The following is a 15,619-nucleotide window of genomic DNA, read 5'->3' as shown; positions in this document are numbered from 1 at the left end:
CACCTACTATAGTTTAAAGGTGTGACAGCTGATGTCAAAACAAGGAACAAGAAGACTAAAATGGTCAAGGGACATTTTGCAACATAAACATCGTTCTGTTGAGGGAAAAAAGAGTGAGAAGTGAAAAATGGTGGTTTATCAGTGGACATAAAAGGGATTTTCGGCTGTATATTTCCAACATTGAATGGAAAATAACAGTAAAACAAATGATAATGTGAGAATTTGTTTTATTCCTAAATTGCATAATATATTTTTACGTAATATGTATTTTACAAGTTAATTAAATACACATCATACTGTACAACATATACAACATACTGACTATACCACCCAAATACTAATAATAATGACATTTGGTTATTATTTCTTTCTGGCAATAACAGCTTTCCGGAGTCGAATCCAGAATCTCATGTTACTCAGAGGATCTCTGCTCCATTTCAGGTACGTGTTCTTCCTCAGATGCTTATGAAGACCGAGCACTTTTTTAGTTTTTCTCTCCTCCACATCTTCCAGAATGATGATGATGATGTTAGCATTGCGTTCCATCACAATCCAGGACTGAGCTAATTCAAACTCAAAGCGACACCAGGCACTATCAATGAAGTGTTGGGACACCACCACAATCACTTTACGGCTACCCATTATTCCTTCATCTATAATGTTGGCGGCGATGGATTTGCCGGCTTCAAAGTCTCGCATGTGAAGGCAAAGGTGAACAGGTGGAACACCGTTCTCCAGATTTTCCACCAGTTCATTCATGACCCACATTTCATCATAGCTTGAGAAAATCACAAAGGCATCATAGGGACATTCTTGTTGTTTGGGTGCCTTATAACCTTTCAGTAGTATACAGCAGTATTTCAGATAAAACTGGAATCTATAAGCCACGACTGATAAAACTGTTACTGCTATCACACAACAGATCAATAAAATAACTGTGAGTCTTGTGTTGTACACACAGCTGTCAATGTTAAAATCAATAGCTGGAATATCTGAGCTTGTTGAAAAGGTTTTACAAACAATCTTATCCGATTGCTTCAGAACTTTCTGGTTGTTGATAATCCACAAAATAAAATCTGTGTGAGCACAGGAACATTCGATGGGATTTGAGGACAAGTCGAACACTGAAAGGTTTGTGGGTAACTTTTGGAGAACATCAAGTGAAATACTAATAATGCTGTTTTTATCAACGTAAATCGATGTAAGTTCTTTCAGGTCTGGCTGGACGAGAAAGTCCAAAACCATCAGTTTGTTTTGACTTAAGTACAAATGACGAAATTTCTTCATGCCTTTGAAAGATGTCCTGGAAATTTTCTCTATGCCACAATGTGAAATGTCAAGAACCTCCAAATTTGTGAGATTTTGTAACAGATTACTCAACGTGTCACTACGGAAACTGTTTCCTTTCATTTTGAGCACCGTAAGATTCCCCAGTTCATGAAATTTCATGTAGTTTGAGAAACAAATACTCGTGTAGGAAATATCAAGATACCGTAGATTTCGAAGACCTTCTAAAAAGTGATAAATTAGACGCAGTCTTGTGTGGTGGAAGTCCAACACTTCGAGCATGTCAAATCCAGAAAAAGGTTTATCGGCCATTCCTATCTCTGAGTTGCGACTAAGATTCATGTACCTGATATTCTGACACCTTTGAAAAAACTGGGAACAGCAGTCATTCAAATTGAACAGGTTTCCACTCAGATCTACATATCGAAGAAGAGGCAAGTCAGAAACACCAAGAAATGTCATTGGTATGATATTTTTCACCACCAGCTTTTCTAAGCTTTGTATGCCTGAAATAGATGGTATAGCAGATAAACCAGTGGCTCCTAAATAAAGTTCCTTTAGATGGTGAAAAGGAACATATTCCATGTTATGGAAATATCCTCTTTTCACTGTGATTTTGGTTGCATTAACCATACATTTAAACACATGTATTTCAGACCTAGAGAATTCTTTCTGAACAAAATATATTTCATTGAAATTAATTGAGCAAAGACCTTCCAGGTAATTGGGATCTGTCACCTCAATTTTCCATTCCATTCGGTATTTTCCTATGAAGAGCTTATCCACGCTAAGACCATCAAGTGCTTTGAAACATCCCTTCTGTGCACTCAATGAGACAAAAGCAGACCGTATGTCCAGCTCTTTCAGATGTATGTCTTTGAAAGCTCCTGGTTCTATGTATAATAATGGATTCCTACACAGTATTAAAGTCATATTTCTCCCAATCTCTCGTAACACAGCGGTGTGATCAGATTTTATGATGGATATATTATTGGCATGTAGATCAAGTAACCTGAAGTGTGTGAAGGTGCTCATGAATGAAGGGAGAGTCATGGACTGGATGTTATTTGTTCCCACTTTAAGTTCCTGTAGCTTGGTTAAATTATTGATATGAAGCTGTAAAGAAGTGAGCCCAACATCCACAAGAACCAGTCGCTGTAGATTATGTAAATCATTAAAACATTCAAGTCCAAAATGTGTAACGGGGTTTCCAGTCAGAATCAAAGAAGTTAAATTCTTCACATTGTAGAAAGCATCATCTTCTATGTGATAGATATGACACCTGAAAGACCAAAAGAAATTCAACCATTGCAAAACTTTCAAGATCTGTAAAATAATTGATAACTAAAGTATTGATTTACCTTGTGAGATCCAGGACTTGAAGATTGTTCCGTACAGAAAACACATATTTAGTTAAAGAGTTCAAGAAATTGAAACTGAAATCCAGAGTTGTGACAGTGAGAGGAAGACTGGCAGGAATATGAGTCAGATTTCTCCCAGCACATGAATAGTGTGTATTCTTCGTTATCTAAAAATGAAACCGAATCAAATCATAAAACCATTCATGCTTGATTTTACTTCGCATTTTTCAGAAATATAAGTGCTCATAACCTTTATGCTCTAAGACACTTTTAAAACGTTAATACTACAGTATCTGTCAAGGTTGTTAAAGTTAACTGATAAACCAAAGAAACATTTCTGTCGAGTCAAACTAAATAAAACATATCGGTCTAAATATTATTTGGAAAAACTAATAAATTCCAATGGTTGCCTTAGCAATCAATAAAAGCAAAGGCACTAAAATGTTTAACTGAAAATAAATAACAATCTAAACTGAAACATATTAATCAAACTTATATAGCAAAATTAAAGCACAAAACAAGGCTGTGAAGAAATTGAGCATAAATGAATATGAAAACCAAAAATACATCAAATATATAAGCTACAACTCTTTTGTATAGCTCTTAGTACAAGTTTTCTGTTCAGAGGGCTTTGATTATGTAAAAATAATAAATATATAAACATATATGAATATTAAAGTGAACCATTTTTTTATTATTGTTGAGGTATGTTTAATATTCTGCTCTCTGGAAGTCAAAACACTCTAAAACAGAAACATTTAGACAAACAATATGTTAGAAAGCACTGGTGTGCAGAAATAGTTCATATTTTGAGATGCTACCTTTGAAACTCATAATAACATATAATAATATTCTTACTGTGGTACATTCCTGTCCCTGTCCAACGTGCCAAAGTACAAGGAGTGATCCAAGGAAAATCATCCCTTCCCTAAACATAATCATATTATTTAGCTAATAACTGTAACTGTTTATTTGGATTCTTTATTCACAAATCACGTCCAAATCAATTTCAGTGACTGTGCCTATACCTCCGTCTAGATGCAAATCTTACTTTTAGTCATTTTCAAAAAGGGAAGGTCAATATTTTGAGTGTTTTTTTCAATGCTTTTTGCTTGCAGTGTAAAACGGGAACAATAGCATTTTACAGACTTCTCGTCCCGTGGGCTGCTTTGACGCTGTATCAGCTGACACCGTGGGAACACACTCAATGTGTGTGTAGTGTAGTTAACAGTTGACCTCAAATGAAAGCAGAGAGGCAGTGTAGTCAAAATTAATTCACTTTACAGTTGTGGTTTGCCTCTTATCTTGTAAAAAAAGCATCTATATGTGACTATTGCCCTGTAAAAAACAAACGATTGACTAAAATTCAAATTGCAGCACATTTTCTGTAAATTCTCAGTTCAAAATAAGACACCAGTCTGATTAATCAAATAACATTTTATATTTGCAATTTTGAATACATTTTCTTTCTTTCTGGCAATAACAGCTTTCCGGAGTCGAATCCAGAATCTCATGTTACTCAGAGGATCTCTGCTCCATTTCAGGTACGTGTTCTGTTATGTTGATAGAGAAAACCCAAAAGCGAATCACAGTCAATAAAGTCTTTAATGGGAAAACAAGGGAAACTCCCGCAGTGGCAGACAAAAACAGAAATCCTCCCGCAGATAATTAACTGAAAGAAACCGGAACAGCGTCCGTAGATGGGGGGAAGAAAGAACCACCGATAACTTAGTCCCTCGGGAGATGACGCAGCGGGTGGACAGCGGAACCCCGAAGCGGCAATGGCAAAAACAACCGTAGCACTGAGCAGACACGGAGGAAACAGGTTAGAGCAAATAGCATAAATAGCAATATCTGCAACACCACAAAGCCGGGGTGACAGGAGAGCTAGGGCAGAGTAACTCCTTTCACTGGAGAACAACAAACGATCTGACAAAGAGATAGAGAAAGGAGAGGAAAGAAGTAGCCAGTGTAATTACCGGGAAGAGAGTACAGGTGCGCGGAATCAGGCGGAAGGCAGGGGGAAACAAGAGACAGCTGGAAGAGAGTGTGTGATGAGTGCGTGCGTTAAGTAGGTGTGTGTGTAAAATACCGAGTGTGATCAGGAGAGGGAAGCACAGGAAAAGGAGAAAGACTAGATCATAACAGACTCCCCCCTCAACGAGCGCCACCCGGCGCTCCCGAGGAGGAGGACTGGCGAGAGCGGAGGAAATCATCGACAAGCGAGCGGTCCAGGACGTCCCGAGAAGGAATCCAACTTCTCTCCTCAGGACCATACCCCTCCCAGTCCACCAAATACTGGCAACCGCGACCTCGACGGCGAACGTCCAGTAGCTTGCGAACCCTGTAAACAGGGGCGCCCTCGACTAAGACAGGGGGGCGAGACGGACGCGGAGGGGCGAATACTACGGGCTTGACGCAAGAGACGTGAAAGACGGGATGGACGCGACGGAGAGTAAGGGGCAATCTTAGTTTGACTGAGACAGGACTGACGACCTTGGTGACCCGAAAGGGACCGATAAAACGAGGGGCTAACTTTCGTGAAACGGACTGAAGGGGGAGATTCTGGGTGGAGAGCCACACCTTTTGGCCACAACGGTAGCGGGGGCTCTTAACGCGACACCTATTAGCGGTGATGCACATCTGCGTCCTTGAGCGGCTAAGCGCTGATCTCAACCTACTCCAGGTACGCTTGCAACGTCGGATAAACGCCTGAACAGACGGAACGGTCGAGTCCGAATCTTGAGCAGTAAAAAGGGGTGGTTGGTACCCAAGGCAGCATTGGAAGGGAGAGAGGCCAGTGGCCGAGGAGGGAAGGGAATTGTGGGCGTATTCCGCCCAGGGAAGCTGCTCGGACCAAGACGCGGGATTCCGAAAAGCGAGGCTGCGCAGTATGCGACCGACACTCTGATTAGCGCGTTCGGCCTGACCATTGGTCTGAGGGTGAAACCCGGACGAGAGACTGGCAGAGGCACCGATAAGACGGCAAAACTCCCTCCAAAACTGGGAGGCGAATTGGGGACCCCTGTCAGAAACTGCATCCGAGGGGAGACCATGTAGTTTGAAGACGTGATCCACCATTATCTGAGCCGTCTCCTTGGCGGAAGGGAGTTTCGAAAGCGGAATGAAATGCGCCGCCTTAGAGAAGCGATCGACGACCGTCAATATAACTGTATTGCCGGCCGACGATGGCAGACCCGTTATAAAATTGAGAGCTATGTGTGACCAAGGACGTGACGGAACGGGCAGAGGTCTAAGAAGGCCAGCCGGGGAGGTATGACCAGACTTAGTTTGGGCGCAAACGGCGCAGGCGGCAATAAAGCGACGAATGTCCCTCTCGCGAGAGGGCCACCAGAAGCGCTGGCGAACCGAGGCGAGGGTGCCCCTAACGCCGGGATGGGCTGCCAACTTGGAGGAGTGTCCCCACTGGAGGACGGCTCGACGAGCAGATACTGGAACAAAAAGCAAATTCTTAGGGCAGCATCGTGGAATGATGGAATGAGCGAGCGCGCGTCTTACCAGCCTCTCTATTCCCCAAACAGTCGCCCCAACCACGCGTGCAGGGGGTATTATAGCCTCCTGGGTCGGGGGGATCGCCGAAGAATCAAAGAGACGGGAAAGCGCGTCGGGCTTAACATTCTTAGACCCCGGTCGAAAGGAAATGGTAAATTCGAACCGAGCAAAGAATAGCGCCCACCGAGCCTGTCGCGCGTTCAGACGCTTGGCGGAACGAATGTATTCAAGGTTACGGTGGTCGGTCCAAACAATAAACGGAACTGACGCACCTTCCAACCAGTGCCGCCACTCTCCTAAAGCCAGGCGGACGGCGAGCAATTCACGGTCGCCGACATAGTAGTTGCGCTCGGGGGGTGAGAGACGGTGCGAGAAGTAAGCGCATGGGTGAACCTTGCCATCAGAGGCTGAGCGCTGGGAAAGAATAGCCCCAACGCCCACCTCTGAGGCATCGACCTCGACAATGAATTGCCTTGAACTGTCGGGAGTGGCTAAGATGGGCGCCGTAGTAAAACGCGACTTAAGAATGTCAAAAGCCCTCTGAGCGGAGTCGGACCAAACGAAACAAGACTTGGGCGAGGTAAGAGCGGTTAACGGAGCGGCCACCTGACCAAACCCTCGAATAAACCGGCGATAAAAATTCGCAAAGCCAAGAAAACGCTGGAGAGCCGTGCGAGAGTCTGGCACGGGCCAGTTAGTGACCGTTTGGACCTTAGCGGGATCCATACTAATCCCCTCCGCCGAGATAACGGACCCGAGAAAGGTTACCGAATGCGCATGAAACGAACATTTCTCCGCTTTAACGAAGAGACGATTCTCCAAAAGACGCTGGAGGACGCGTCGCACATGCTGAATGTGCACCTGGAGAGAGGGTGAAAAAATCAGAATGTCGTCCAAGTAAACAAAAACAAATATGTTGAGCATATCGCGCAGAACGTCGTTTACGAGAGCCTGAAAAACCGCGGGAGCGTTCACAAGCCCAAAAGGAAGGACCCGGTATTCGAAATGCCCGAGGGGCGTATTGAAGGCGGTCTTCCACTCGTCCCCCTCCCTTATGCGTACCAAATGGTAGGCGTTACGCAGGTCTAGCTTTGTGAAAAACCTTGCTCCCTGTAAGATCTCGAAGGCTGATGACATAAGTGGCAAGGGATATCGATTCTTGACAGTTATGTCATTAAGCCCCCTATAATCGATACAGAGATCCATCCTTCTTTTTCACAAAGAAGAAGCCTGCCCCAGCAGGAGAGGAGGAGGGAACAATCGTGCCAGCCTCGAGGGCTTCGGAGAGGTAATTCTCGAGAGCCTCTCGCTCCGGAATAGACAAGGAGAAAAGCCTCCCGCGGGGTGGCGCAGCCCCAGGTAAAAGGTCGATACTGCAGTCATAAGGACGGTGAGGAGGAAGCGAAGTGGCCCGGGAACGACTGAAAACCGCCCGCAGATCGTGATACAACTCCGGGACTCCGGTCAAATCACCAGGCTCCTCCTGAAACACAGAGACAGAAGAGACAGGGGGAATAGCAGATACTAAACACTTTACATGACACGACAGGTTCCATGATAAGATTGTGCCCTTAAGCCAGTTTATCTGGGGATTGTGCTGAACTAACCAGGGAAAACCTAAAACAATGGGGGTAAAAGGGGAATGAAAAATTAAAAAGGAAATGGTCTCACGGTGATTCCCAGAGACCGTGAGGGAAAGGGGAATAGTCTCTCGGCACACATTGGGAAGGGGACTACCATCTAGGGCAAAAAGAGGAGTGGCCTCCCTAAGATCGATAAGGGGGATACCCTGTTCGAGAGCCCATGCCTCGTCGATGAAATTCCCTTCGGCCCCAGAGTCAATCATAGCACTGGTAGAAACAGTAGAACCCGACCAGTGCAGGTGAACCGGAATGGTAGTACAGGACTTAAGCGGAGGGACCAGAGAAGTAGTGCTCACCAGTTTTCCTCCTACAACCGGCGAGCGTTGGCTTTTAACGGACACGTTGAGACGAAATGCTTATCGTAGCCACAATAAAGACACAAACGGTTACTCATCCTCCGTTCTCGTTCCTTGGCAGAAATGCGTAAGCCCCCCAGCTGCATGGGTTCGGGGGCAGCATCGGCGACTGAGGCCGAGCGATCGAAGGATGATGATGAGGAACGGGGTGGAGAATAATGAGCAGCCTCGGAGTTCCTGACACGCCGGCGCAGATCAAAGCGCTTCTCTATGCGGCTGGCGAGATCAATGAGCGGATCAAGACGGCTAGGAATCTCCCTGGCCAGAATCTCATCCTTCACGTCCGCGTTGAGTCCCTCTAGGAAACGCGCTACCAGCGCAGGCTCATTCCAGCCGCAAGTGGTTGCTAAGGTGCGGAACTCAATAGAAAAATCGGCAACAGAGCTCCCTCCCTGGCGAAGAGATGAGAGTAAGCGAGAGGCCTCCACGCCGTGCGCAGAGCGGTCAAATACGCGAATCATCTCCTCCTTGAACCGGGAAAATTGGGACATGAAGTCCGCCTCCGCCTCCCAGTTGGCCGCACCCCACTGACGAGCCCGTCCGGCGAGAAGTGAGATCACATAGGCGACTCGGGCACGGTCCCTAGCGTAGGTAGAGGGTTGAAGAGAAAAAATGACCTCACACTGTGTCAAAAACGAGCGGCATTGAGTGGGCTCACCCGAATAGCACGGTGGATTATTAATCCGGGGCTCTGGAGAATCGATCGGCCTGGGAGTGGAGGGCGACTCGTGACGCAGGCGAAGAAACTGCGTGGAAAGTTCGGACATCTGCTCCGCCAGGGACTCTACGACACGTCTCGTGGCTGTCAGCTCCTCTTCATGCTTGCCCAGCAGAGCTCCCTGACGTTCCATCGCAACCTGGTAAGGATTCTCGTTCGCTGGGTCCATCATGGTCAGATCGTACTGTTATGTTGATAGAGAAAACCCAAAAGCGAATCACAGTCAATAAAGTCTTTAATGGGAAAACAAGGGAAACTCCCGCAGTGGCAGACAAAAACAGAAATCCTCCCGCAGATAATTAACTGAAAGAAACCGGAACAGCGTCCGTAGATGGGGGGAAGAAAGAACCACCGATAACTTAGTCCCTCGGGAGATGACGCAGCGGGTGGACAGCGGAACCCCGAAGCGGCAATGGCAAAAACAACCGTAGCACTGAGCAGACACGGAGGAAACAGGTTAGAGCAAATAGCATAAATAGCAATATCTGCAACACCACAATACCCGGGGTGACAGGAGAGCTAGGGCAGAGTAACTCCTTTCACTGGAGAACAACAAACGATCTGACAAAGAGATAGAGAAAGGAGAGGAAAGAAGTAGCCAGTGTAATTACCGGGAAGAGAGTACAGGTGCGCGGAATCAGGCGGAAGGCAGGGGGAAACAAGAGACAGCTGGAAGAGAGTGTGTGATGAGTGCGTGCGTTAAGTAGGTGTGTGTGTAAAATACCGAGTGTGATCAGGAGAGGGAAGCACAGGAAAAGGAGAAAGACTAGATCATAACATGTTCTTCCTCAGATGCTTATGAAGACCGAGCACTTTTTTAGTTTTTCTCTCCTGCACATCTTCCAGAATGATGATGATGATGTTGGCATTGCGTTCCATCACAATCCAGGACTGAGCTAATTCAAACTCAAAGCGACACCAGGCACTATCAATGAAGTGTTGGGACACCACCACAATCACTTTACGGCTACCCATTATTCCTTCATCTATAATGTTGGCGGCGATGGATTTGCCGGCTTCAAAGTCTCGCATGTGAAGGCAAAGGTGAACAGGTGGAACATCGTTCTCCAGATTTTCCACCAGTTCATTCATGACCCACATTTCATCATAGCTTGAGAAAATCACAAAGGCATCATTGGGACATTCTTGTAGTTTGGGTGCCTTATAACCTTTCAGTAGTATACAGCAGTATTTCAGATAAAACTGGAATCTATAAGCCACGACTGATAAAACTGTTACTGCTATCACACAACAGATCAATAAAATAACTGTGAGTCTTGTGTTGTACACACAGCTGTCAATGTTAAAATCAATAGCTGGAATATCTGAGCTTGTTGAAAAGGTTTTACAAACAATCTTATCCGATTGCTTCAGAACTTTCTGGTTTTTGATAATCCACAAAATAAAATCTGTGTGAGCACAGGAACATTCGATGGGATTTGAGGACAAGTCGAACACTGAAAGGTTTGTGGGTAACTTCTGGAGAACATCAAGTGAAATACTAATAATGCTGTTTTTATTTACATAAAGTGATGTTAATTTCTCCAGGTTTGAAAAGATGAGAAAATCTACAGTCATTAACTTGTTTCCACTGAGAATCAACATTTGAAGACTTCGAAGATCTTTGAAAGATCTTGGGTGTAATTCCTCTAAATGACAATATGACATATCAAGATACTCTAAATTTGTGAGATTATTAAATAAATATCTTAATACATAAACCGTGTGAAAAGTATTGCCAGCTATCTTAAGAACATTAAGACTGCTCAGCCCACCAAAACTAAATATGTTAAAAAAGGTGATGCTTGAAAAAGAAATATCCAGATATTTTAAATTCTTTAAGTTAGATAAACATGAAGGGTATCCAATACCAATGAGTCTTGTATGGTGGAAATCCAGAATCTCGAGGGAATCAAGACCATCAAATGCTCCTGCTGAAAATTGTATTTCTGAATTTAGACTCATATTCAAGTATTTGATCTGAGGTGTGCCAGACAGCAGTGATGTGCAGCATGTAATGCAATGTTGTTGGAACTCAAGTCGGCATACTGAAGTTTGGGCATGTCCTTTAAGGTCTCAACTTGGACTGAGCTTTTGCTGTTTCTTATTACTAGTTTTTCTAATGCTTGCAGATTATAAAGTGATTTACCTGGCAATGCGTCTAAGAAATTTGAAATTAAGTAAAGCTCCTTAATTTTTGAAAATTGTACATATGGAAATTTATGAAACAGGCCTCCTTTGACCACTACTTTTGTAGCGTTAACCATACAATTAAAAATATTAACTTGATCACTGGGTATCAATCGTATATAATAATATATATCCTGAAAATGTATAGAGCAAAGACCATCTAAAAAGTCAGTATCAAGAGAGTAAAACCGGTGTGTGCCCCTATAACTTCCAAATACAAGCTCTTTGACAGTAAGACCATAGAGAGCTTTAAGACCATTTTTTGTGCATTCAATGAGACAAAAGCAGACCGTATGTCCAGCACTTTCAGATAAATGTCTTTGAAAGCTCCTGGTTCTATGTATAATAATGGATTCCTACACAGTATTAAAGTCATATTTCTCCCAATCTCTCGTAACACAGCGGTGTGATCAGATTTTATGATGGATATATTATTGGCATGTAGATCAAGTAACCTGAAGTGTGTGAAGGTGCTCATGAATGAAGGGAGAGTCATGGACTGGATGTTATTTGTTCCCACTTTAAGTTCCTGTAGCTTGGTTAAATTATTGATATGAAGCTGTAAAGAAGTGAGCCCAACATCCACAAGAACCAGTCGCTGTAGATTATGTAAATCATTAAAACATTCAAGTCCAAAATGTGTAACGGGGTTTCCAGTCAGAATCAAAGAAGTTAAATTCTTCACATTGTAGAAGGAATCGTTTTCAATGTGTTTGATGTGACATCTAGAACACAAAATAAATTCACATTCACTTATGTGATAACTTCATATAACGATTGAGATGCTGAAGACGTTTCTTACCTTGACAGATCAAGAACCTGGAGAAAAGGCAGAACTGGGAATACAGTCTTCTTTAAGTATTTCAAGACATTAAAGCTGAAATCCAGTGTGTGAACAGAGGAGGGTATACTAGATGGGATGTGGCTCAGGTTTCTTCCCATGCACGAGTAGTGTTCGTTTTCACTCATCTAGAGATAAGAATTTTCATATAAGAATTTTAAAAAACACATACGTACAGTATCAACAGTTAATCCAAAACAAACTTTAGTTTAAAGTGAGAAAACTTACTTTTGTGCATGATTCTCCAGCGCTTACAGAACACAACATCATGAAAACACTTAAAGAAAAGTAATTCATCTCGAGTGCTCTTATCTGGATTTTCTCAACCTGTCATAAAACGTGAGCCAACATTGGTAGAAGTCCCTGAATATGAGGAACGATGCCATGGACTTATACAAAGTGGAACTATAGGCAAAACCAGTGGCTCTGCCAAATAATGTAGTTCCTCAGAAATCACAAAGCGGTTGCCAAAGAATATATGCAGAAACGTACCGTGGCACAGGGATGCTTCTGTCATGCGATCATATGTATGTTATAGAGAAAATCACAATGGCTTAGAACACTGCACAACCAATCAGAATAAAGGACCAGAACTATTTTATCATTTATTACTTTCATCATTAGCGAGAAGGCCAAAACAGCAAACAAGAAACAACAACAAATGAGTTACTACAATAATTTAGGAACTAAATTAACACATATTTTCCAGTTCACTATACAGCAAAGCATTTAACAAAGATCTCTTTTTACACTATTGTCACAGGTATGCAACTCTCACTTCTCTCTTTAATTCATTCGACAAACATTCCATTTGAATATTTTAGTACATTCCCAAAGATGAGCACAAAGCCCTTTCTTTGTTTGCAGTATACAACAAACCAAAGCATTTCACCAGTTTGCCATAAAGTGGACATGCTGTGAAAAATGTTTGGTTAGAAGGAAGCAGTCTTATATTGTACAAAACTCAATTCACTTTTACAAAAAATATAATTTCTTTCTGGCAATAACAGCTTTCCGGAGTCGAATCCAGAATCTCATGTTACTCAGAGGATCTTTGCTCCATTTCAGGTACGTGTTCTTCCTCAGATGCTTATGAAGACCGAGCACTTTTTTTGTTTTTCTCTCCTCCACATCTTCCAGAATGATGATGATGATGTTAGCATTGCGTTCCATCACAATCCAGGACTGAGCTAATTCAAACTCAAAGCGACACCAGGCACTATCAATGAAGTGTTGGGACACCACCACAATCACTTTACGGCTACCCATTATTCCTTCATCTATAATGTTGGCGGCGATGGATTTGCCGGCTTCAAAGTCTCGCATGTGAAGGCAAAGGTGAACAGGTGGAACACCGTTCTCCAGATTTTCCACCAGTTCATTCATGACCCACATTTCATCATAGCTTGAGAAAATCACAAAGGCATCATAGGGACATTCTTGTAGTTTGGGTGCCTTATAACCTTTCAGTAGTATACAGCAGTATTTCAGATAAAACTGGAATCTATAAGCCACGACTGATAAAACTGTTACTGCTATCACACAACAGATCAATAAAATAACTGTGAGTCTTGTGTTGTACACACAGCTGTCAATGTTAAAATCAATAGCTGGAATATCTGAGCTTGTTGAAAAGGTTTTACAAAAAATCTTATCCGATTGCTTCAGAACTTTCTGGTTTTTGATAATCCACAAAATAAAATCTGTGTGAGCACAGGAACATTCGATGGGATTTGAGGACAAGTCGAACACTGAAAGGTTTGTGGGTAACTTCTGGAGAACATCAAGTGAAATACTAGCAATGCTGTTTTTATTTACATAAAGTGATGTTAATTTCTCCAGGTTTGAAAAGATGAGAAAATCTACAGTCATTAACTTGTTTCCACTGAGAATCAACATTTGAAGACTTCGAAGATCTTTGAAAGATCTTGGGTGTAATTCCTCTAAATGACAATATGACATATCAAGATACTCTAAATATGTAAGATTTTTAAAGACATATCTTGCCACATCACCCTGGAAATTGTTGCCAGCTATCTTAAGAACATTAAGACTGCTCAGCCCATAAAAACACTGAACATTATCAAAGGTGATACTTGAATAAGAGACATCCAGATACCTCAAATTCTTTAAGATATACAGAAGTGAGATGTGTCCCAAATCTAAAACCCTTGTATGATGAAAATCCAAAATCTCAAGGGAATCAAGACCATCAAATGCTCCAATGCGAAGATCAATGTCTGTGTTCAGGCTTAAATTTAAGTATTTGATTTGAAGTGTGCCAGACAGCAGTGATGTACAGCAGGCTGTTAATGTCAGTCGGTTAGAGCTTAAATCTAAATACTGAAGTTTAGGCATGTCTATAAAGGTTTCAGCCCGAACAGCTTCGCTATTTGTGATTACTAGTTTTTCTAAAGTATAGATATGTGAAAGTATTTTCCCTGGCAAGGTGTCTAATCTACCAGAAATTAAATAAAGCTCCTTGATTTTGTGAAAATGTACATGCTCCATTTCAGAAAACACTCCATTCTTTACTGTTATATATGTGGCATTAATCATACACCGGAAGATAGGAAATTGCTCAATAGGCCTTTCTATAATATAAAAATAAATCTCCTGAAAATGAAAACAGCAAAGGCCAGCTAAAAAATCCTTATCCAATAAGTCAAATCTAGATGTGCCCCTGTACTTCCCTAATATTAACCTTTTCAAAATAAGACCATAGAGAGCTTTTAGTCCAACTTTTTGAGCAGTAAATGAGACAAAAGCAGACCGTATGTCCAGCTCTTTCAGATAAATGTCTTTGAAAGCTCCTGGTTCTATGTATAATAATGGATTCCTACACAGTATTAAAGTCATATTTCTCCCAATCTCTCGTAACACAGCGGTGTGATCAGATTTTATGATGGATATATTATTGGCATGTAGATCAAGTAACCTGAAGTGTGTGAAGGTGCTCATGAATGAAGGGAGAGTCATGGACTGGATGTTATTTGTTCCCACTTTAAGTTCCTGTAGCTTGGTTAAATTATTGATATGAAGCTGTAAAGAAGTGAGCCCAACATCCACAAGAACCAGTCGCTGTAGATTATGTAAATCATTAAAACATTCAAGTCCAAAATGTGTAACGGGGTTTCCAGTCAGAATCAAAGAAGTTAAATTCTTCACATTGTAGAAGGAATCGTTTTCAATGTGTTTGATGTGACATCTAGAACACAAAATAAATTCACATTCACTTATGTGATAACTTCATATAACGATTGAGATGCTGAAGACGTTTCTTACCTTGACAGATCAAGAACCTGGAGAAAAGGCAGAACTGGGAATACAGTCTTCTTTAAGTATTTCAAGACATTAAAGCTGAAATCCAGTGTGTGAACAGAGGAGGGTATACTAGATGGGATGTGGCTCAGGTTTCTTCCCATGCACGAGTAGTGTTCGTTCCCATTGAACTAGGGATTAGAATTTTTAGTTTGAGAAAATGGTGAGAGAAAATATGTGAATATGCCTGCCAAACAAAAATTTTTAGTACTTTTTCCATAAGAACCCTAGTAAATCGAGAAAACTCACGCTTGAGCATGACTGAAAAGCATCTATGAAAAAAGAGATTAGTATAGTACATATAGTAAAGTAATTCATCTTAAGTCCTCTTATGTAGACTCTCTCAAACTCCAGTCATAAAATGTGAGCCGGTCTTGGTGGAAGTTGCA

The 15,619-nt window shown here is 42.1% G+C and overlaps 4 protein-coding genes across 4 annotated transcripts; all 4 read right to left on the bottom strand.

Moving 5' to 3' along the window:
• Window positions 1-217: 217 nt before the first annotated feature.
• LOC306904010 (toll-like receptor 4) lies at window positions 218-3,707 on the bottom strand. The gene is made up of 3 exons (XM_079473607.1): window positions 3,507-3,707; window positions 2,649-2,815; window positions 218-2,569 (listed from the first exon to the last, which is right to left on the bottom strand). The coding sequence occupies exons 1-3, from the start codon at window positions 3,588-3,590 to the stop codon at window positions 361-363; spliced, it is 2,460 nt and encodes an 819-aa protein (XP_079329733.1). The 5' UTR covers window positions 3,591-3,707; the 3' UTR covers window positions 218-360.
• Window positions 3,708-4,072: 365 nt separating this feature from the next.
• LOC306904171 (toll-like receptor 4) lies at window positions 4,073-12,235 on the bottom strand. Its single transcript, XM_079473922.1, has 4 exons — window positions 12,138-12,235; window positions 11,871-12,037; window positions 9,657-11,793; window positions 4,073-4,201 (listed from the first exon to the last, which is right to left on the bottom strand). Exons 1-3 carry the CDS (start codon window positions 12,204-12,206, stop codon window positions 11,229-11,231), a joined length of 801 nt encoding a protein of 266 aa, XP_079330048.1. The 5' UTR covers window positions 12,207-12,235; the 3' UTR covers window positions 4,073-4,201; window positions 9,657-11,228.
• Window positions 9,650-10,941, bottom strand: LOC306903909 (toll-like receptor 4; the record flags this gene model as incomplete). The annotated part of the gene is given in 2 exon segments (XM_079473451.1): window positions 9,650-10,899; window positions 10,902-10,941. Coding segments are annotated over 2 exon segments (1,290 nt in total).
• Window positions 12,236-12,491: 256 nt separating the features above from the next.
• Window positions 12,492-15,334, bottom strand: tlr4ba (toll-like receptor 4b, duplicate a; the record flags this gene model as incomplete). The annotated part of the gene is made up of 2 exons (XM_079473450.1): window positions 12,492-15,117; window positions 15,195-15,334. 2 exons carry the CDS (start codon window positions 15,332-15,334, stop codon window positions 12,885-12,887), a joined length of 2,373 nt encoding a protein of 790 aa, XP_079329576.1. The 3' UTR covers window positions 12,492-12,884.
• Between the last annotated feature and the right edge of the window lie 285 nt (window positions 15,335-15,619).

Source organism: Barbatula barbatula (assembly GCF_947034865.1).
Source record: "Barbatula barbatula genome assembly, chromosome: 14".
Lineage (NCBI taxonomy): Eukaryota > Metazoa > Chordata > Actinopteri > Cypriniformes > Nemacheilidae > Barbatula > Barbatula barbatula.
The sequence above is the reverse complement of the archived record's forward strand: the minus strand, read 5'-3'. Positions and strand labels throughout refer to the sequence as shown.